This window comes from Balaenoptera ricei, chromosome 10 (genome assembly GCF_028023285.1).
Source record: "Balaenoptera ricei isolate mBalRic1 chromosome 10, mBalRic1.hap2, whole genome shotgun sequence".
In the NCBI taxonomy this organism is placed as follows: Eukaryota; Metazoa; Chordata; class Mammalia; order Artiodactyla; family Balaenopteridae; genus Balaenoptera; species Balaenoptera ricei.
Window position 1 is genome coordinate 78,903,908 of NC_082648.1, and position 24,725 is coordinate 78,928,632.

General features: G+C 33.8%; 1 protein-coding gene across 3 annotated transcripts in view; it reads right to left on the reverse strand.

Annotated features, from left to right (window-relative positions):
• EEA1 (early endosome antigen 1) overlaps window positions 1-24,725 on the reverse strand; it is a 133,019-nt gene that overhangs the window by 69,577 nt on the left and 38,717 nt on the right. Inside the window, exons 3-10 of one of the 3 annotated variants that reach the window (XM_059936660.1) lie at window positions 23,469-23,594; window positions 18,937-19,061; window positions 15,119-15,173; window positions 14,962-15,027; window positions 13,019-13,058; window positions 11,640-11,753; window positions 5,762-5,883; window positions 4,690-4,845 (exon numbers count right to left, since the gene is read on the reverse strand). In XM_059936660.1, the coding sequence (XP_059792643.1) occupies window positions 4,690-4,845; window positions 5,762-5,883; window positions 11,640-11,753; window positions 13,019-13,058; window positions 14,962-15,027; window positions 15,119-15,173; window positions 18,937-19,061; window positions 23,469-23,594 (804 nt within the window). Of the gene's footprint in view, window positions 1-4,689; window positions 4,846-5,761; window positions 5,884-11,639; window positions 11,754-13,018; window positions 13,059-14,961; window positions 15,028-15,118; window positions 15,174-18,936; window positions 19,062-23,468; window positions 23,609-24,725 lie in introns of all 3 variants that reach the window. The other 2 variants (XM_059936662.1, XM_059936661.1) reach the window with 2 other exon arrangements.

A 24,725-nucleotide genomic window follows, 5' to 3' on the forward strand; every position in this document is an offset into this window, starting at 1 on the left:
TGATCTTTGCTACTTCTTTTGGAAGGCCTTCCAGAATGCGTGGCCCTTTTTTTTGTTAAAGGATTCTCATTGTAATAAAACCAAATCCACTGTGGATGAAGGTATAAGGATAATGGATGAAGGTATAAAGTTTTAGAAACAAACTAGTAAACAAGGTAACTGAACTGAATGATCAAACACTTGGGCTTATTTTAATAACCATAAATTAATGAAACTAGTTTTTTGAGTGCTTTCCAAACTGGTTTAAAGTCAATAAAAAGAGGTTTCAAAAATGTTTTGGGGAATGACAGCACGTCTGAGATATGTTTATAACCTGATTTTTTAAGGAAAACATGTATATAAAATATACTTCAAAGAAGAAAAATGTTTAAATATTCATGTATTTTTAACTGTTTTCAGGTAAAAAGTATATCCTAAACACTTTCTGTCTTGAACTGGTCATGTAACCTTGAAATGGATATAGGTATTGGAAGTTTATTTCAATTTGCTAGGTCTAACAACTTTGAATCTCAGAATCACTTTCTATTAGCAACATTATGGATGTTAATAAAAATATTAGGAACAATCCAGCTACTTTAAATTAGTGTGTTTTAATCATGTAGTACAAATGCCTACTTATCACACAGGAAAATAAATTATCGTATTTAAATCCCTCCTTCTAACTCTCTCTTCAAAGGAATTACTAGAATATCTCACACATAATAAACAGAAATAAGTAACAGTGTACTAAAATGCAAATTTTGAGTATATTTCATTAAAATACCACGATTCCACATTGAAGTTTATAAGATACAGTTAGCCATGTGTAACATCTATCTAGTATCTATCTTGCTGATAAATGCCAACATATAAAAGGAACTAAACAAAGAAAATGTAAAGCAAATGTATCCTTTTAGATACAGTAACATAAATAATTTTATAATGTATCCTTCGTACACTAAATATGTATATGTTTTTAAACTAGAATTTTTAAAAATATAAAAGCAAGCATTTAAAAATTTTCACTTTACTCAAGGGGGGAAAAAAGAAAGAAGTGGGAAAAGTATACACCTAAAGGTACATTTTAGTTATGGGGAAGGAGAGGAACAGGAGTGAATTATAGGACACTTTCACTCTCTCTACTGCACATTATGAGTCGTTTTAATTTTTGACAGTGATCATATGTTTCTATTTAAAAAAAAATAAAGACTGAAGAAAGACAAAATTTTAAAGGAAATAAATACATTCACTATAGTAATATCACTATGGGTGAAATTCAAAAAGAAGGTTCTTCAAGTCACACAGACAGTCCTCACTAGTTAATGGGACAAGCTCATCTGTGCCTAGAAATCTTTAGCACTTGCACTCTCTCTTCCTGGGAATGCTGCTCCCAATTCTTCACCCTGCTTCTTGCTTACTTCATTCTTCTTCCATGTATCCTCTTTGAGGATACCTTCCCTGATCATTCTATCTAAAATTGTCCCACATTATTGCCAGCCCCACTACTGTCCATATCCTGCTTTGTTTTTCTATATAGCACTTAGCATTAACTGACTTTCTATCATGATTTGGTTTACTTATATATTATTTGGTTTCCACAAAGGAATATAAGCTTTATGAAAGCAGGCACTGTATCTTATTCACTGTTGTATTTCCCACATGTAAAATAGTTGCTGACACTCAGGCATTCAAAAAATACTCACTAAAGGGATGAATGACTCTATCTCCAAGAAGTTACAAGATATTTGTACACAAGGAAACAGTATATAAGACCCTATATAGTTTGCATTTCCTTGAAGCCACGTTATTGAATTTAACATCGAATTTTTACTACAAAATTTTAAATTACAAAATAATTAAGGAAAAATATTTCATGCAAACCTCCTGCTAGTGCTTTATTATAATTATTGTCCTAATATTCTACTAGTTTTAGTAAATAATCATTTTAAAGATGGTTAAAAATTTGCTTGATTAATAAAACAAAAATGAGCATATGTTTGAAGTTCTGAGATTGCCTTAAAACACAAAATTGCCATATGGTGCTAGAAGGTGCTATATTAAAAGTAGTACTAAACTACTAATATTAAAAAGCCTTCCAAAAACACATTACCTCAAGTTTAAGCATCTCCATTAGAAAGCAGAAAAAAATAAAATAAAATGATGGATGAAAGGTGGAAGACAAGACTGACAAAAGTACACATTGAACATACAATAAAAAGTCCAAACACACCTCTAAATCTGATCCCTTATACTAGCATTCGTTTAAATGATACTTAAATGCTCTCTTTAGTAACTATGCATGAGTGTAATCGTACTTATTCCATCTCTTTATAACCTTTTTAGCTTTAAAAATTGGGATTCAAATAAGTATATTTGGAATAAAAATTAAATTCTTAAAAAATCATTTCCATTAAAGACAACACCAAATATAAGTTGATTATAGCTTTGATATTTTTAATAATGTAGATTTTTATGAATCATACTTTTATTAACCTTAACTTCTGATCTAAAGAAAAGCTAATTATTTAAAAAGTACTTTTAAATGTTTTAGAATGAGTTATTTTTCTATATGCCTTCTAAAATATCTAGATTTTTTTAAATGTCAATGAATTCATAAGTTATATTGTTAATGAAAGGAATGGAACATATTTAACAATGTATAATACCAGATTGTATATCTTGAGCCTCAACTAGAAATACCAAACAAATCATTACATTTTTAGTTTCTTTAATTCCTTTTACTGTTTTGTTTCTGATTCCAATGTTTTAGGTTCAGTAAAACAGTAATATATAAAATAGTTTTTTTTCTATTAAGTTCAAGTTATAGAATTCACTAACACACTTAACTGAGACTAAATAGAAATGAATTTTAATAAATTAATAAAATACATGCCATTTTTCAAGGAGTAAGCAGAAGCTAAAAACAGTTATAAACAAATAAATGAGATGGAATATTTAGACAGTAATTTTTTTCATATGGAAATGGTATGAGACACAACTCAAAAGTACTTTAAGCTATACTCAATACAAATATACAATATGTCAAGATATAAAAAGTAATAAAAATAAGTATTAGATCAAGATTAATAGCACAAATTTACTTCTAAGGCAATCACCAGACCACCTAAAATGGGAAATAACATGATATAGAAAGACCACGAGCTTCAGACAGGACTTGAGTTCTAATCCACGCTTCTTTATGTTAGGTGCATGACCTTGAACAAGTTATTTAACCTCATTGAGCCCAGATTCCTTAAATATAAAACAAACTTAATACTTAACTTACAGGGTTAAAAGAAATTTCTATTCAAGCATTATTTGGATGGGATTTTACCTCATGAGACTTCTTTGATTCAGCCTCTCCTTGATTACACATTAGGAGCTTTTTATTGGCTTTGATAAATTCATGAACTCCCTGGAATTATTTGAAAATTTGTGGGACTATGTGTCATTGGGCTACAAAGATCACTTTTGGGAAATCTGCACCTGAAGTTCATAAACTTTAAAGTATGAAGTGTTAGGCATCATAAAGCCTCACATGCCTATGCATGTTGTACCCATAAACTTTCACCATTCCTCCACTGATAAGATATAGGAGGAACTAAAATAAAGGATGACATGGGTTATCTATATTTATACTCCATAGCTCATTAATAAGTTACTAATTATGAATAGAGTGGCTTTTAGATCACCAGCTGAAAAACTCTAAGAAAGAGATGCAAGTTGAAATGTCACTATAACTTAACGTTTTAAACTGAAAACATGAAAAACAGAGGTCTGTATCATATATGGGAGCTTAAGAACTACACATAGTAGTAGTTATAACAAAATACCTCCTATGATACAGTAGGAAGGACAAAGGCTATCATTTTTAAGCAAGTATATTTACTACACATCCTAGAGTTTGTCATATGCTGACATAATTATATAAGGGATTTACAGGCCAAAGTCATGCAAGAAATAGTAGAAGAAACTGAGAATGTTTATCCGGGAAGAGAAAAAAACTCAGAGTAAATATGAACAGTCTTCAAATATTTCATGTGGAAAAGAACAATTTATTATGTTTAATTCCTGAGAACTGGAACCAGTGCATGTAAATCATAGGGAAACAAATGCCAACTCAATGGAATGGCTGACTTAGGAAGAAATATGCACCCCCCACGTCACCTAGCAAGAGTTGTAGATCACTTATCAGAGATGCTATAAAGGGAATTCCTGGATGGAGTGTTAGACTAGATGATTTTTATGACTTCTTTCAACCACATAATTAAATAGCTGATAAATGAAAAAGAAGTCGAATGGAAAATAAGTCTTAAATACTTTTTCTAAACAACATTGGTTATACAAATGAAGAAAATGAAATCATACTTCCTTTACCCCTACCAAACTGAAATAAACTTAATTACTACTTACTGACTAGTCTGGAGCAAATTTAACTTTAAATATAATTTCTACACAATATACATCATTTATTAAACAGAATAATACTCTTGTATGCAAACATTCTTCTCTAAGTCTCTAGCTTCATAGAGCAAAGATTAAAAATATTGACTACCAGACCATATTGACTATATACAAATATTACCCAGACCAGATGAAAGAAAGGCAAATACTGCTTGATAGGTCACTCAGAAAAATCCTGGCTTCACTCAAGAGTGCACACTAAACAAGTTAACATCAATCTCGTTTAAGTGCACTAAACTTCATTACCTGTGAGTGAGCATGTTCTGCTTGTAACTTTTTGCATTCATCTTTGAGTTTTTCAGATTCTCTCTCACGTTCCAAGGTCATGTTGTCCATTAGCGTTTGAACTTGGACCAGTTCTTTCTTAAGGACAGCAACATCTTCTATTCCAGGTCTCTGAAGCTGTGAAGCAACACATTTTTATTAAAAATCACAGTGAAACTAAAATAACACACATTTTTAAAATAGTTTTACTACTAAGAAATCAAAATAAAACAATCTTTAATATCAATTACTAGATTCCAAACATCAAACACTGATGTCTTCCCCCAACAATCCTCTCCTTTTCCCGCTCTATCTTATACTTAATAGTATTACCACTCATGGTACAAAATCGCAAATTCACAATTATCCTTAGCGCTTTAATTGCTTTCCTTTCCTTCACAAACTACACCCACTGGTAATAACAATCACTTGATAAATGCTAAATTCCTTCTTTTTTTATCCTACGAAACTGGTCAATAACATGAAGAAAAAACAGGTATAAGCATAATTTGGGTTTGTTGCAGGTTGAATACAGTTGATTCATTTATTCATATATTTCTTGAGTGCTAAATAAAGGACGGAAAGGAGGCAAGGACAGATCCAAAGTTGTTAAGCCTGGGGAGAGTGATGAAAATACATGGTACCAATGACAGAAATACAGTTACAGAGGAAATAGGATGACTTGATGTTATACTTGTTGAATTTGAAATGAAAGCTAGAAATGCAATCAGAAGTGTCCTAAAAGTATGGATTTATAAAACTAAAGTTCAAGGGATGGTAAGATCAGAGATGCAAATATGGAAACTACTAAAAAAGACAGTTGATACTAAGATAGAAACAACAAAAATGTTAATGTCATAAATTATGTGTCATAAAATTCCATTTTTACTTTAAAAATCATATAAAGTATATACATTTACGTGGTAAAACTATAGGGAATTTTTTCTTTCCTCCATTCTACTCAGGTTGTACTTTCAAAAACGTTTCATCAGTGTATATATTTCAATTTTCAATTTCAAATAAGGTACATTCTAATAAATGGCTTCTAAATTACCAGTTCAGTCTTTAGATCGTGAATTATAGTTGCTCCTTTGTTTAATTCTTCTGTTAGATGTGTCACTTTTTGTTCAGCAGCTTCTCGAAGACTCCTTTCTTCATCATATTTTGACTTTATATCTAATTCAGGATAGTTACACAAATGACATGACATTAACTCTAGGGAAGAACAGCTTTATAAATTCTTGTATATTCCAGTATATATCTGTATATCACTCTAATTCAAATTCACATTCCTTTGATAACCATAAATATATACAATAAAATACTTCTGATTACATTAAATGATAAACTTTTTTAATTTTTTAATTTTATTTTATTTTCTTATACAGCAGGCTCTTATTAGTCATCAATTTTATACACGTCAATGTATACATGTCAATCCCAATCGCCCAATTCATCCCAGCACCACCACCACCCCCCCGCCGCTTTCCCCGCTTGGTTCCCATACGTTTGTTCTCTACATCTGTGTCTCAATTTCTGCCCTGCAAACCGGTTCATCTGTACTATTTTTCTAGGTTCCACATATATGCATTAATATACGATATTTGTCTTTCTCTTTCTGACTTACTTCACTCTGTATGACAGTCTCTAGATCCATCCATGTCTCAACAAATGACTCAATTTTGTTCCTTTTAATGGCTGAGTAATATTCCATTGTATATATGTACCACATCTTCTTTATCCATTCGTCTGTCGATGGGCATTTAGGTTGCTTCCATGACCTGGCTATTGTAAATAGTGCTGCAATGAACATTGGGGTACATGTGTCTTTTTGAATTGTGGTTTTCTCTGCGTATATGCCCAGTAGTGGGATTGCTGGATCATGTGGTAATGCTATTTTCAGTTTTTTAAGGAACCTCCATACTGTTCTCCACAGTGGCTGTATCAGTTTACATTCCCACCAACAGTGCAAGAGGGTTCCCTTTTCTCCACACCCTCTCCAGCATTTGTTGTTTGTAGATTTTCTGATGATGCCCATTCTAACTTGGGTGAGGTGATACCTCATTGTAGTTTTGATTTGCATTTCTCTAATAATTAGTGATGTTGAGCAGCTTTTCATGTGCTTTTTGGCCATCTGTATGTCTTCTTTGGAGAAATATCTATTTAGGTCTTCTACCCATTTTTGGATTGGGTTGTTTCTTTTTTTAATATTGAGCTGCATGAGCTGTTTATATATTTTGGAGATTAATCCTTTGTCTGTTGATTCATTTGCAAATATTTTCTCCCATTCTGATAGTTGTATTTTCATCTTGTTTATGGTTTCCTTTGCTGTGCAAAAGCTTTTAAGTTTCATTAGGTCCCATTTGTTTATTTTTGCTTTTATTTCCATTACTCTAGGAGGTGGATCAAAAAAGATCTTCCTGTGATTTATGCCAAAGAGTGTTTTTCCTATGTTTTCCTCTAAGAGTTTTATAGTGTATGGTCTTATATTTAGGTCTCTAATCCATTTTGAGTTTATTTTTGTGTATGGTGTTAGGGAGTGTTCTAATTTCATTCCTTTACATGTGGCTGCCCAGTTTTCCCAGTACCACTTATTGAAGAGGCTGTCTTTTCTCCACTGTATATCCTTACCTCCTATGTCATAGATTAGTTGACCATAGGTGCGTGGGTTTATCTCTGGGCTTTCTATCTTGTTCCATTGATCTATGTTTCTGTTTTTGTGCCAGTAACAGATTGTCTTGATTACTGTAGCTTTGCAGTTTAGTCTAAAGTCAGGGAGTCTGATTCCTCCAGCTCTGTTTTTTTCCCTCAAGACTGCTTTGGCTATTTGGGGCCTTTTGTGTCTCCATACAAATTTAAAAATTTTTTTTTCTAGTACCGTAAAAAATGCCATTGGTAATTTGATAGGGATTGTATTGAATCTGTAGATTGCTTTGGGTAGTATAGTCATTTTCACAACATTGATTCTTCCAAAACAAGTACATGGTATATATCTCCATCTGTTGGTATCATCTTTAATTTCTTTCATCAGTGTCTTATAGTTTTCTGCATACAGGTCTTTTGTCTCCTTAGGAAGGTTTATTCCTAGGTATTTTATTCTTTTTGTTGCAATGGTTAAATGGGAGTGTTTCCTTAATTTCTCTTTCAGATTTAACATCATTAGTGTATAGGAATGCAAGAGAGTTCTGTGCATTAATTTTGTACCCTGCAACTTTACCAAATTCATTGATTAGCTCTAGTAGTTTTCTGGTGGCATCTTTAGGATTCTCTATGTATAGTATCATGTCATCTGCAAACAGTGACAGTTTTACTTCTTCTTTTCCAATTTGTATTCCTTTCACTTCTTTTACTTCTCTGATTGCCGGGGCTAGGACTTCCAAAACTATGTTGAATAATAGCGGTGAGAGTGGACATCCTTGTCTTGTTCCTGATCTTAGAGGAATGCTTTCAGTTTTTCACCATTGAGAATGATATTTGCTGTGGGTTTGTCATATATGGTCTTTATTCTGTTGAGGTAGGTTCCCTCTATGCCCACTGTCTGGAGAGTTTTTATCATAAATGGGTGTTGAATTTTGTCAAAAGCTTTTTCTGCATCTATTTAGATGATCATATGGTTTTTATTCTTCAAATTGTTAATATGGTGTATCACATTGATTGATTTGCATATATTGAAGAATCCTTGCATCCCTGGGATAAATCCCACTTGATCATGGTATATGATCCTTTTAATGTGTTGTTGGATTCTGTTTGCTAGTATTTTGTTGAGGATATTTGCATCTATATTCATCAGTGATATTGGTCTGTAATCCTCTTTTTTTGTAGTATCTTTCTCTGGTTTTGGTATCAGGGTGATGGTGGTCTCATAGAATGAGTTTGGGAGTGTTCCTTCCTCTGCAATTTTTTGGAAGAGTTTGAGAAGGATGGGTTTTAGCTCTTCTCTAAATGTTTGATAGAATTCATCTGTGAAGCCATCTGGTCCTGGACTTTTGTTTGTTTGAAGATTTTTAATCACAATTTCAATTACATTACTTGTGATTGGTCTGTCCATATTTTCTATTTCTTCCTGGTTCAGTCTTGGAAGGTTATACCTTTCTAAGAATTTGTCCATTTCTTCCAGGTTGTCCATTTTACTGGCATAGAGTTGCTGGTAGCAGTCTCTTAGGATCCTTTGTATTTCTGCGGTGTCTGTTGTAACTTCTCCTTTTTCATTTCTAATTTTATTGATTTGAGTCCTCTCCCTCTTTTTCTTGATGAGTCTTGTTAATGGTTTATCCATTTTGCTTATCTTCTCAAAGAACCAGCTTTCAGTTTTATTGATCTTTGCTATTGTTTTCTTTGTTTCTATTTCATTTATTTCTGCTCTTTTCTTTATTATTTCTTCCCTTCTGCTAACTTTGGGTTTTGTTTGTTCTTCTTTCTCTAGTTCCTTTAGGTGTAAGGTTAGATTGTTTATTTGAGATTTTTCTTGTTTCTTGAGGTAGGCTTGTATAGCTATAAACTTCCCACTTAGAACTGCTTTTGCTGCATCCCATTAGTTTTGGATTGTCGTGTTTTCATTGTCATTTGTTTCTAGGTATTTTTTGATTTCCTCTTTGATTTCTTCAGTGATCTCTTGGTTATTTAGTAACGTAGTGTTTAGCCTCCATGTGTTTGTGTTTTTTACGTTTTTTCCCCTGTAATTCATTTCTACTCTGATAGCATTGTGCTCAGAAAAGATGTTTGATATGATTTCAATTTTCTTCAATTTACTGAGGCTTGATTTGTGACCCAAGATGTGATCTATCTTGGAGAACATTCCATGCACACTTGAGAAGAAAGTGTAATCTGCTGCTTCTGGATGGAATGTCCTATAAATATCAATTAAATCTATCTGGTCTACTGTGTCATTTAAAGCTTCTGTTTCCTTTATTTATTCCTTCCTTTATTTTCATTTTGGATGATCTGTCCATTGGTGTAAGTGAGGTGCTAAAGTCCCCCATTATTATTGTGTTACTGTCGATTTCCTCTTTTACAGCTGTTAGCAGTTGCCTTATGTATTGAGGTGCTCCTATGTTGGGTGCATATATATTTATAATTGTTATATCTTCTTCTTGGACTGATCCCTTGATCATTATGTAGTGTCCTTCCTTGTCTCTTGGAACATTCTTTATTTTAAAGTCTATTTTATCTGATATGAGTATTGCTACTCCAGCTTTCTTTCGACTTCCATTTGCATGGAATATCTTTTTCCATCCCCTCACTTTCAGTCTGTATGTGTCCCTAGGTCTGAAGTGGGTCCCTTGTAGACAGCATATATATGGGTCTTGTTTTTGTATCCATTCAGCAAGCCTGTGTCTTTTGGTTGGAGCATTTAATCCATTCACATTTAAGGTAATTATCGATATGTATGTTCCTATGACTATTTTCTTAATTGTTTTGGGTTTGTTTTTGTAGGTCCTTGTCTGCTCTTGTGTTTCCCACTTAGGGAAGTTCCTTTAGCATTTGTTTTAGAGCTGGTTTGGTGGTGCTGAATTCTCTTAGCTTTTGCTTGTCTGTAAAGCTTTTGATTTCTCCATCGAATCTAAATGAGATCCTTGCCGGGTAGACTAATCTAGGTTGTAGGTTCTTCCCTTTCATCACTTTAAGTATATCATGCCACTCCCTTCTGGCTTGTAGAGTTTCTGCTGAGAAATCAGCTGTTAACCTTATGGGAGTTGCCTTGTATGTTGTCATTTTTCCCTTGTGGCTTTCAATAATTTTTCTTTGCCTTTAATTTTTGCCAATTTGATTACTATGTGTCTCAGCGTGTTTCTCCTTGGGTTTATCCTGTATGGGACTCGCTGCGCTTCCTGGACTTGGGTGGCTATTTCCTTTCCCATGTTAGGGAAGTTTTCGACTATAATCTCTGCAAATATTTTCTCTGGTCCTTTCTCTCTCTCTTCTCCTTCTGGGACCCCTATAATGTGAATGTTGTTGCGTTTAATGTTGTCCCTGAGGTCTCTTAGGCTGTCTTCATTTCTTTTCATTCTTTTTTCTTTATTTTGTTCTGCAGCAGTGAATTCCACCATTCTGTCTTCCAGGTCACTTATCCGTTCTTCTGCCTCAGTTATTCTGCTATTGATTCCTTGTAGTGTAGTTTTCATTTCAGTTATTGTATTGTTCATCTCTGTTTGTTTGTTCTTTAATTCTTCTAGGTCTTTGTTAAACATTTCTTGCATCTTCTCGATCTTTGCCTCCATTCTTTTTCCGGGGTCCTGGATCATCTTCACTATCATTATTCTGAATTCTTTTTCTGGAAGGTTGCCTATCTCCACTTCATTTAGTTGTTTTTCTGGGGTTTTATCTTGTTCCTTCATCTGGTACATAGCCCTCTGCCTTTTCATCTTGTCTATCTTTCTGTGAATGTGGTTTTTGTTCCACAGGCTGCATGACTGTAGTTCTTCTTGCTTCTGCTGTCTGCCCTCTGGTGCTAAATGATAAACTTTAAATGATCAAATGTCTTTGTCTACATAAATTCCACACAGCAATAAATTACTAATTAGCATTTTAATGTATACTTAATCACATACAATATTTTACCTAAAAGCATGTATATGTAGTTAAAAAAATTATATGTAATTGTTAGCATAACCAAATGTTAAATCTGTACTATATTATTTGACTTCTTCAAAATGTTACTTGTTAATCTTTAAGCATACCCAAAAAGAAAATTCATCCTCTCTAAAATTCAGGAAGAATTTTACAGAGAAAATCAGTCCTTTGAAGGGAGGAGGTGGAAGAACAAACAAAATAACTTATATAGCAACTCTATTATCATTAAATGCCAGTAATCACCACCACAATCTATAACAAATGCTTTATCACAGTAAAATACAATGTTTATTTCTAGGATATACAATGGCAAAATCGTAATGTGACTGATATATTGGCTAAATAATTGTGATTTAATTTACCTGCAATTTCAGTGGCAAGTTGGGCTGCTTTCTGTTCAAATAAGTCTTTCATTTGCTTAATATTAAAATTTTCTGTTTGGGCTTCTTCTAACTTCTGTTCTAGAGACTGTAGTTCTACAAAAAAGTACAGTAATTATTCAAATACAATGTGAATTACATTTCCTAAATTGTTATTACTTATATCATAATCATTGTAGAAGTTAAAGACAATCAACATGCGTCTACTAGCCAATTACAAGTAGAGTATCTTCACATTTTAAGAATTAAGCATAGGGCTTCCCTGGTTAAGAATCCGCCTGTCAATGAAGGGGACACGGGTTGGAGCCCTGGTCCAGGAAGATCCCACATGCCTCGGAATAAGTAAGCCCGTGCGCCACAACTACTGAGCCTGCACTCTAGAGCCTGTGAGCCACAACTACCGAGCCCACGTGCCGCAAATACTGAAGCCTGCGTGCCTAGAGCCTGTGCTCTGCAACAAGAGAAGCCACTGCGATGAGAAGCCCGCACACCGCAACAAAGAGTAGCCCCAGCTCGCCGCAACTAGAGAAAGCCAGCATTCAGCAACAAAGACCCAGTGCAGCCAAAAATAAAATAAATAAATTTATTTTTTTAAAAAAAGAAAGAATTAAGCATAGCCAATTCATTTAAGGCTCAAGTCATAGTTTACAAACATGTAAAACAAATGAAAGGAATATTTAGCAATCATACCCAAATAATTTATAAATATTTGTTTAAGGATTATTTTGACTTCACATTTCTCAGTTATTTTCCTGTATCTGTCAACTGACCAAAAAGGAATATATCCTGTGCCTCTGATGAAATGTGTCACAATGTGAAATGAAATTAGCACTGTTTTAAGAACAATCAAGGTCTTAAATAAAATAATCAATTAAAATATGCAGTCAACTCCTACTACTTCATTCTCATAAAGAAAAGGGATTTCAGAGGGACATTAAATACAGTAGCTAATCTCAAAATATAATTTTGATTATTCATTGCACATTCCTCCAGTTAAAGTCCATTACAAAGATGCTAGTTTCATCATTTTTTTATTTCAAGAGAAAAAACTGCATCGCTCTTTAATACAGATCTAAATTTTCATTAACCACCATATTAATGTAATATTTCAGAAGTTTCTTTATAACTTCAGAATATAATGAACTAAAAAAGGACTAAGATTTCATTAACTGATTAAGTTACAAAGTTCACAGGTAATAGACACTCTCAGCCTAGAATATGACTGTTATCTTCACTGTTTTAAAGCCATAAAGTATAATCACAAAACAAAATTCATGTAGCAAGCATCACAGAAAAAGAAAGAAGTAAAAAAGGATGAGAAGGAAGAAAAATGAAAAAATAACAGCTTTAAGTAAAGTTACCTGCTGATGAATCAGCCACTAATCCATCAGGTTTAGACTCCTCGATGAAAACAAAAAACATAAACAAATGCATTAAAAGGAAAAGACAATACTGTTACAATTACCAATGTGAAAAAAATCTCTGAAATTCACATTCTGTCAGGTAAGTAGCAAGATTTTGATGAAAATCAAATCTTGGCCTGCTCACATTCTTCTAGATCTCTAAGGTCCGACTAGGCAGTCTGGAATAATGATGTTAACTGTAGCTCACTGATTCTAAGAATTCTTTTATGTTAACATATATTAAATTTTTATGAGTCTTGCCAAGATGGCATCTTAAATTCCATAAATACAGTAATAAGTAACATAAAGTATCACAATTATAAAAATAGATTCTAAAGCAAATACTTAAGTTAGCAGACAAGATTCAATCTTATAATAGTTGAAAATTTTCATAAGCTGAAATATGCCATGAAACTAACACTACTAAAAAAATTGGCTTTAAAGACATAAATTTTTAATTCCAGATTATAAATTGTCTTTAAAGAAGCCGAAATAAAGAATGTATTCCATAAGGTTTAATTTATCACATGCATTAGGAATAAAATAATATACTACCTAGTCATTATTTCCATATTCTAAAGAATTATATATATCTGAAAAAGTTTCATAAGTTATCTCATAGTACATTTGACTTTTTTATTTTCCTATACATTGGATTTAGACATACTGATTGCTAATAATCATCAATATTTAAAATACATTTTCCCCCAAAGGTAAATTTCTTATCAAGGCAATTGCACTGTGGGAACGTATTTAATTTATTATAAATGTAAAATAGCCATCTCAAATTTAGTAAACAATTTCCTCTGTGTTTTCAGGTGCGGAAAATAATACAGCTCATGTTTGACTGATTGTTAATGGCATCTATGTAAAACATACATAAGTGAACTATAAGTATTTTAGATTACTAAAAACCTCTTTAATGCGACCTCAATTATAGAAGCTTAGCAGTAATAAGACTGATATCTTTTTATCCATTTATTTGTTTTTTTTCCTAGTCCAAATCACAATTTTTGGTGAAAAGACAAAAAGACCAACTGGGAGTCATAATGTGCTAAGATAATGTGTACAGGGATCACTAATTACTTTATAAAAGTATTAGAGCTATAGTTAAAGGGTGTCAGTTTTATTCTTACAAATGAAAACTATACATGTATTTGGTAAAATTCATTATTCTATGATTCTTTATGTAATTTTAGTATAAAAGTCAAAATAATTTTAGTATAAAAATCATAATTGGTTAAGACATTGTTTAGAAAATACATTAAGCTATAAAGAACATATATATATAAAGAATCTGAGATATCAAGTGAAATCCCTCAAAATAACTACTTTTGATACCACAATGATTTTCTTGTTCTTTTCCCTATATATTATTTTTATATAAAGTTGTATAGTACATATGTGCCTGTGTGTGTACAAAGACACAAATTTTTTTAACATCATTAATACATCAGTTTTCCCATGTTTTCAAACAATCTCCACTAATATAAACTGTAAGCAGCTACTAATAGTTCTGTCCTTATTAATAGACATTTTAGTGATTTTCAATTTGTCACAAACACAAATGCTTTGAAGAGCTTCACTATTGTTTGAACCTATATTTCTTAACCATTTAGGTATATTGTCAGAAAATAAGAATAATGTTTTAAACAATCCATAGGTAAATGATTCTTAATGGAGCACCTTTAAGGAGTTACATCTGACCTTCCCACATATTAGTTATATTGGTTTGCATTCATTAGCACTACCAAAGGATATACATGTAGGCTAATACACAGAGAAACAAATTAGGAAGTTATTCATATCAGGCCACCTGTTTACAAAAAAGTATTATGCTTGATTTTCAACAATGAAAATAAACAACTAATAACACACTTCAAGTATTTAAAAGCAATTACTTGCTGCTGCAGCCCTTGAAATTTTTCTAATTCTTTCTTTAATTCTTCTGAGTACCATTTTTCCTCCTAAGAAAAGAAAATGGTTTTTAATTAGCATTAGCATAGTTATTTATCTGAAACACTGAAAATAAACAAGTATAATCATTTTTAGTCTTACCTTAAGTGAAGCCTGTAGGTCTTGGACCTCTTGTCTGAGTAGTGTTATGTCATCTCTAAGCATAAGTTGAAAAAAACAGGAATTAATAGTTAATGTTCTTTAACAAATCATGGCTAGTGACTGCATATTAGTATTCTAATTTTCTCAAGTCTTAAAAAAAAACTATAGATTTTATGTATAGTGGCATATATATATATATAAAATCCTTGGGAAAATAATTTTATTCCTAAAGCACATTGTCTGTAAATGGAAGAACATTTTCTCATGGAAATGATAAAACTGACTGTCAGGAACCTGAGCCAAAAGCAAAATATCTCCCATTAATTTACCAGCAATAAGCATCAATGGCTTCCTACTGCAGTTAGTGTAAAATCTAAACTCATTAACAAGGACTATAAAATCTGCACAATCTACTCCTTGCCTTACCACTCTCACCCTCATTACTTTAGCTCTAGCAATTCTGGCTTCTTTTTGTTTCTTGAGTCTGAAATGCTCTTTCCTGTCAAAACCTCACATTCTGTTCACCGCACCTAATTCTCTGTCAGTCTGACAAAGAATGGTGAGCAGACACCTCAAGGTCCTAATGCAGGAAAAAGATTCCATGAGAAAACACATTTAGGATTATTCTTGTGGATATGAGGAACATATCTTCCCCTGTTGGATTATAAACAGCAGAAAAAGGGACTCTCCTTCCTCCACACCACTCCAATGGCTGCCATGGTAGAAGACACAAAACTGAACTGAGCTGATTGGGAATACTCAAGTTAACTGATTCTAGTACAAAGGGAACAGAACAGGATCAGTTCTAATGTTTCAGAAGACCAAGTCCACACCAGCACAAGCATATCAGAAAGTAAAAGATAATGAGACATACTGGTGGGAGAATTATTCTCTAGGATGGGAGTGGGGGTAGAGAACAAATGGACAGAGTCAGCTTCATCTGTGAAACATGGTTAATAATAGAAAAAGAAGGAAACTGCCAACAAAGAAAAATGTAAAAGATGGAGAAATGAGTCCTCTACCTTTGGTAGCCATTCACATGTAAAGAATTAATTCATTATTCAACAGAACTCGTCTATGCCAGACTCTCAAGTTGTTCAGTTTAATGGGGGAAGTAAACATGTAAAGAAGTAAGAGTAACAGACCATCAGTTCTATGATAAAAATAAAAACAGAGGCATAGGGACTTCCCTGGTAGTGCAATGGTTAAGAATCCACCTGCCAATGCAGGGAACATGGGTTCGATCCCTGGTCCGGGAAGATCCCACATGCCGCGGAGCAACTAAGCCCGTGAGCCACAACTACTGAGCCTGCGCTCTAGACCCCGTGAGCCACAACTACTGAGCCCGTGTGCCACAACTACTGAAACCCATGCGCCTACAGTCCATGCTCCGCAACAAGAGAAGCCACCGCAAGGAGAAGCCCGCGCACCACAACGAAGAGTAGCCCCTGCTCGCTGCAACTAGAGAAAGCCCGCGTGCAGCAACGAAGACCCAATGCAGCCAAAAATCAAATAAATAAATTTATAAAAAAAAAAAGACAAAGAATACTAGTCTGGCAGCAATGTGGAGAGTTAAGTAGAGAGGTACAAGACATAGGGAGAGAGCTAACTATAAATACTGAAAAATATTTCTGAGTGAGAGATGAGGAAGCCTAAACAAAGCCGTAGCAGGGAAGATAAAAAAGGTTATAAGAGCTGTTAAGGAGACAGAATTAACTAAACTTTGTGACAGATCAAATAGGGGAGGGTTAAGTGTGTAAAAATGAGCAAATCCAATTTTCTGGCTTTAGTAACTTGGTGGAAAGATGATGTTGCCATTAACCAGAAGAAGTAACCGTAGGTAAGGAACAGGTTTAGAAGGAAATATAATGAACCCTGTTTTCCAATGTCAACAGGGAGATGTTCCTTTGGAACCTCTAAGAGAAGATACCTAGTAGGCAACTTGGGAGATAATTCTAGGTTGGAGATGTAGTTTAGGAGGAAGTCATGGATATGGATATTACCCCAAGTACATTATATAGAGGAAGGGAGTACATTAAACAGATCAAGAAAGAATTATCACAATGATGTGCTGTCTCAGAAGAGTAGAAGGAACGAGAGCCAGAAGAACCAAATTTTGCAGACATTGTAATAAATAGTCTACAAAGATGGCTGCCATCAAGTTCTTCCCTTCCTATACACAGAAGCCACTCCTCCACTGAAAGATAGAGCTTACTTCTTGGCCTCTTCAATCTGAGCTGGCCCTCAGATTCCTGAGCAGTCCTGTGGCTACTATGACCAATAAAATATGGCAGAAGTGACACTCTGAAACTTTTTAAGCCAGGCCTTAAGACAACTGGCGGCTTCTGTTTCTTTCCTCTTGTAATGCTCTTTATTAGAACCCAACTGCTGGCCTGTAAGTGCAAGCAGCTGCATAGAGAGGTCCACATGAAGGAGAACTGAGTCCCCTGATATACAGCCCAGGCTGAGCTGACAGCCAGCATCCAGTATCATCTCCCAGCCATGAATGTGAGGTCATTTTGGACCTTCTGGCCTTCCCAGCACCCAACTCTACATAACTTAAAGCAGAACCATCCAGTTAAATCAAAGAATCATGAGAAGTAATACAGAGTTACAGTTTTAAACCACTAGGTTTGGGGTGGACTATTACACGGTTATAGATGACCAAAACAGAGGTCAAGTAAAATAAAAACTGAAAATAATCCAGGTTTTTTTTTTTACTGTTGACCTTTGAAGAAGTATTTTCAGGAGAATGGTAGGGCAAAAACCAGGTTTTAGTGAGCTAAACATTGGATGAAAAGTTAAGAAGCAAGAACACAGGTAGACTATGGATGTTTTTATGTTGAAAGTTAATGTATTGGGCACTAATTCACAGCTGAGAAAGCAACTCTGTTAAACTGACACTAAATATATAAACATTTACATATAAAGGATATATTTTATATCTACCTCCTAACAAATGACAAAAGAACAGTACACAAAATTATTGACTCATACATAAAAATCCTAAAAAGCACTAATAGTCATGTAAAAGGGAAGATTCATATTTCCCAAAAGCTCTGGTTTTCCCACATATTTTAATAAATTAAAACAACCATATTTTATAGTTCTACATTATCTATCAACCATAATGTGGTCATAATACTTTTCCTTAATGTGGTGTTCTTTATGCTATAACATATTAACCAACTGAGAGGCTTTTTTTTTTTTTTAAAGAAAAACATGAAAAACAATTTTTTACAAGTAGAATAAAATCAAGTTTTCTTCCTTAGTGGGAATATAAGACAAGAGTCCTTACCAGTAGAAGAAGAAAAGCAAAGTCATACTGTTGAATGCTGTTCCAATTAATTATATTTTAGTTTAATTCTTAAAATGGTCAGGCAAAATTGTCAAGAAGCAGAATGTGTTATGTGTGCTTGCTGTTATATTGGTGATTACAAAAAAAATGTTTTTTTAATAATTATTAAATTTAATTCTTTGCTAAATTCATTATTTTATCAACTTATTATAAAATCTTCTAAACAAAGCATATCACTCTTTATTAAGCAGAATTGCTAACTATAATTTAACCTTTTAAAAAATCACAATCTTTATTAAAAATATAAACCTGTGAACCATATTGTAGATGCTGGTATAGATAGTTATTGGTCAAGGATAGGATTGGTTATAACAATAAAAGATGAAGGCTATGCTAAAAGAAGATAGATTTAAATTAGATAATATAAAAACACTACTCTTTTCGAGAACTAAGTATTCATGATTAAACAATGATATCACATGCATTCACTACATTACACTTCAAAACTATTATACTGTACCGCTTCAGAGCCAGAGCTTCCCCTCCATGACTCGAATCATTACCAGCATCGTGGACTGCCTCATAGTGTTTGAAAAGTTCATCAGCGGATCCAAGAGATTTCATACACTGGGGACATATGAAACCCTACAGAAAGAGGTAGAAAAGGTTTCAAAATAGTATTTAGTATTGCAAAATAACCATTTATATGTTATGAAATACAGTCATATGTATTATTCATACCAATAAGTAAATTGTAATTTACAGTGTTAAGCCCAAATTCTGGTATTGTGCAAAGGTACATCACTGCCTATCCTGGTTGCAGTTTACAAAATGTTTTTTAAAACACTTACAACCATCTTTTAGGTTGAATAAATTCATGGCTAGAGTATAGAATTCTAATCTGAGAAGTTAGTTCTAATCTAGAAGTCTAGTTGAGAAGACTTGCCATCATATCCTCCATCTCTCTAGATATCTCCCTTAGTAAAACAATATCTGCTCCAATCTACTGCACAGGAATAACCAAAATATTAAGAACATGAAGCACTCTGATCATTGAGAAAAAAGGTAATGTAAACAACTCATAATTACCACAGACTATCTACAATGGTTGAGAAGTATTTTCATCAGTAAATTCCTTGCTAACTTAAGATTAACACTATAAGAGCTTAAAATTAATATATAGTCCCATAAAATATTAAAAACTTATAAATAATCCCAGAATTATTATATAGTTATGGCATACAAGGCCCTGCAGGTATAGTCCCCCAATGACCTAACCAATCTGATCTCTGGACATCCCTTACTCTATACAACATGCTTCAACTATACTGAAGTACCTACGTTTCCCTGAACACACCACAGTATCTCACATGTTTACACTTTTGCATATATTGCCTTTTTTCCTCCATCTATGTTTCCCTAATGGCTAGTGTAGTGTTTTGAACATACCATATACTTTCTACAGAGTGTACTTATTTAATGAAATATGAATGAACCTGGCAGGGCAGAATTTGGCAAAAAAAAACAGAAGAGCTTGCAGATTATAAAACCTGCCAAAGGATAGACTGAGCTAAGTAATAAGTACTCCGGACACATAAAAACTAAGAATAAACAAATAACTTCTGCTCCTTTGTTGGGTGCTATACAAATAACATACCCTCACATCATTTATGCACATCATATGGCAGAATCAAGGCTCAACGAACATAACATTACCAGACAATGGTATAGCAGAAGTATTGATATATATAAAGAACTATAGGAATACAAGAGAAGTATCCAAATCTGCCTGCGGCAGCAGTTAATACTTTCCAAAAAATAAACACACACACACACACACACACACACACACACACACCCTATGTATATATGTATATATACATGTATGTAGACATATGTCTATATGAGACACTGGAATTAGGTACTGAATAGAAGTTTACTTGTCAGAAATAAAGGCATTCTAAGCAAATGGAGGAGCATGAACAAAGATGTAGGAAGAGGTATGAAACACAGCCATGCTGCATTTGGGAAACAGAGGTATGTTCTGATCACAGAGCCAGAGTGAAGGGCAGGGGCACTACAGGTGAATGAATGCAATGATCTCTTATGAAACTCCTAAAGTAAGCAAAGACAGAAGTACTGAGGATGTGCCTTTGGACATCAGAATAATGCCATTAGGATCCAGAGGTATGTGATGCTCAGCACTGTCTTCTGAATGAATGAATGCCCCCAGCCTGTGTGTTAATCTACTTGGTATTATGCTCTTTTTTCAAAGCCATCTATTATCTACCATCATATTTCATAATGGCTCTGTATTAAGCTCTATTTGGTATTCTTATAACTTCTGCCCAGTAACTGCTGTACCACACTAGTTAACATGCTTTTAGTGCAACAGCACATAAACCCCTATAATATTTAGCTTGTCATTTCTCTTTCGTGTCTCAGCTTCTGCTAGTAACTAGTAGGCAAATTACAGTGTTACTCAGGGAATCCACATCCCAATTATGCTATTTAATCTTCACAACTTTGGCTTTTTGACCATTGTGTTTACTTCCAGGTTTTGGCTCTAGATACCCAAGGACGCCAAAAAGCTAATGATCCCATTAGGGTATGCCATACTTTCTTAAAGCTTCTAAACATTACCAGGTTAATATTCCAGAAAGAACTGATTCATCCCTAAAGAGAAGTTTTAGAAATTCAGTAATACATATTTAGAAATATTCCACCTAAGTAAATTTTCCATGTGATTAGAGCTTGCATGTTTAAATAAAACTTCAATTTTGGGACAATTCTGATGAAAATAATTCTAAAATACATATATGTACTTCCTCACCTACTTAAACAGATGATATTAAACCTTTGCTTAATATCCCAGAAGCATAAATATTAATCACTGAATGGGTGTCTTCCACTCTATTAATTCTGGCAAGTCTCTTTAATTCCTGTACCCACATTCTATAGTTTTTCTTACACACTGTTTTGTCTTTCAACAATCATTTCTAAAAATTATTCCTATGCTATTTCTAGCAATGCTTGCCTGATATGGATAGGAAGGATAGATTAAGGGAAAAAAAGTTTATTAAACCATATCACTCATTTAAAATAAAAGTAAAGGGACTTCCCTGGTGGTCCAGTGGTTAAGAATCCACCTTCCAATGCAGGGGACGCAGTTCGATCTCTGGGCAGGGAACTAAGACCCCACATGCCGTGGAGCAACTAAGCCCGCGTGCCACAACTACAGAGCTCATGCACTCTGGAGCCTGCACGCCACAACTACTGAGCCTGCACGCTACAACGAAAGATCCCACATGCCACAACTAAGACCCAACGTGGCCAAAAACAAAAATAAATTTTTTTTTTAAAGTAAAATAAGCTCAGAATGAATATCTGCGGATGTCCCGTGAATAGAGTTCATGGGCTTTGTGATACTAATTCTGGATATTAAGAGACTCCTCTATTTTTTGTAAACTATCTTCAAGGGAATTAAGGTTGCTAGATAGATAACTTACAAACAGTAAAACAGCAAACAATAATACACCAAAATAGCCAGCTACATTTTATTTCCCTTAATCATTCCAAATATCTCACCTACTCACTCTCTCTCTCTCTCTCTCTCACATACATACACACACACACACACACACACACACAGTGTTGACTTAAGATTAAAAGCATTAAATTCCTTACTGTTAGTTTTCAGTTATCTGTAATCCTTTCTCAGATCCACCATAGCTAAGAACTTAACTTAACTTGATACTTATGATACCCTATTGTACCAAGTGTCCTTTCAGTTAAAAGGAAAGTTCTTATTTAAGTGACAGGTAGGTAAGATAGTCACTTTTGATTTTGGCTAACCCATAAAGAGTAGTTGACCCATATGTTCTGGAAGAAAAACAACTGGTAAAATGCCAAGCAGAGTTCCAAGAATCTTTTATGCCTCTATCTTTGCTCACACTGCCTCCGTAGTTTAACTGGTGTCCTCCTATTTGCACTCATTTCCCCACCACCCTAGAGAATGTCTGGTTTAATTGTTCCCCTCTTCAAGTTCTTCTGCAGTTCCCCTCAAGCTGAATCAGACATTGTACTCTTTTTGCAAATATCTATCATAAAAACTTCCTGGCATAGAGACCATATCTTATTTACCTTTTTATCTCCTGTACCTACCAAAATTCCTGGCACAAAGAGGTGCTCTATTAATGTTAAATAAGTGAAAGTTTGGTGAGATCGTTTTCTTATACATCATTAACTCATAGGAAAGAGTAAGTCTGATTTTTTTGTCTTTCATGGTAAAAAAAAGTTTCATTCTTTTAAAAGATTTGTAAAAGAATTTTTTGAAAAGCTAAGTCTCTCTTTGTTTTTAGAATACTGTAGTAATTTTCAAAGGAAGGAGATATATCAAGATCATCTGAGAAATTTTTTCCAGACTGAAAATGGGCAACACTTCCCCTCACTCGCTCCCACTCCCAGCCTTCTGCATACACCAGCCTCACATACTACAGAGAAACATTTGGATGACCCATGATTAATAACAGGTGTATATCATTCTGTCACTTCCAACAGGTCTGGGGAATCAAAACAAAGACTGAAACAGTGGTAGATCCAGACTCTAATGCTGTATATTTTTCCAAATAAAGACAGTAACAGTTCACATGCAAAGTCCTCTTTCTATGTAAGAGTAAAGCATCTTAACCTAAAGCATTTTAAAACATTCATTAATAAAACATTAACTACATAATAAAGATATAACTTACAAAGGTTGAAATAAAAAACATTCACTCTACATTTCAAATTTCATGGCAAAATTTATGCAAAAATATAAACTTAAACTTTTATATATGTTTAAAGATTCACAAAAAGACTGCTGCAAACAGTAAGAACAGCTAACTTCCCAAGAGCCTCTTTTCCTTATTAAACCTTCTTAGAGCATGCATAATTAAAGCAATCCACATTCCCTTATAGCAGAAAAAGTTAAGCAACACTGAGGCAAGGAAAAACAAAGCTATTTTGAGCAACCCAAAACCAAGCTGCTAAAACAAAACATTCAGGACCCACAGTAACACTGGAGTCATTAAGAAGTTCCTGTCCTCTTGTCTCATTTTCAGCGTGCACTTTCTGGTAATGCTCCGACAAATCAATAGCAGTTATACATCTTTTCATACATAATGGACAGATGAAACCCTGTGAAATAACAACTTTTAGGAGGATATACACAAAAAGTTATTTATGAAACAAAATAGAAACATTGAAAATAGACATAACAGGAAAATAATAGTATATCTCTTTTTAGTATATGGAAGGGAAATTTTCAAGTAGTAACTGTACAAAAGGTTGAAAGACCTATCCAAAGTAGGACTCTGAAATTAGTTTCCATCCTTATGCTGTAGATTCCCATTGGTCAATTTTATTGAGTAACCAGTTGCTTTAGCTGGAATATTATTATTCTTTTTGTTTATGATACTTTGTCCTTACTTATCTGAGAGCTAGTATTGGCAAGCTAGCTTTTATTTTAGATCAAGAAATGATTGGCAGTTTTAACAAATACTTTTATGTAGATGATGTTCTCAACAAAAAAGTTGTTATGATGAAAGCAATTTTTAGTCTTCACCATATTCCACTAGCCTAAGATCCCATTCTTGCCCATACCCATAATTCCCAGTAGGTTACCCTTCCTTCTAATTTTATGAACCAAATAAAATCATTTTAAAACAATCTCCCAAATTCCCCATACCTAACAATATATGTATTTTAAAATGTGGGCTGTTACACTGATCTATGGTTTGGGGTTTTGTCAGATAGGAACAGTAAAAGGATAAGAGAATAAAGGAGTTCAGAGTATCAGGGAGAAAGTAAATTAAATGAAGACAGTGGTGAAGGACAATAGGTTACAAAGGTTATAACGTCATGAGTTTTGGTGTCAGAAATAGATGTGGGTTTGAGTCTCAACCAATACTGACTATATGACTTTAAAAAATTCACTTTACCCTGCTAAATGTCAGTTTCCTCATCTATAAAATGGGACTAATATTAGCACCTATTTGTCTAGAGTTATTGTGCAGTATATAAAATGCTTAGTACAGTGCCTGAGACATTATAAGTGCTCAACAAATACTAACTGTCATTAGATGTATGGTTAGAGAGTAAAGGAAACGAAGCCAAGAAAGGTTGACAGACTAGAAGAAAAAATAAAAATTAAAAATCTAAAATAATCAGCAAGGCCAAAGAAGGTAAGTAGTGAGACTATGAAAGTTTTTGAGAGGATAGCCAGTTGAGGTAAGGAATGCAGAGATATGATTTTAACATGTCAGGTAA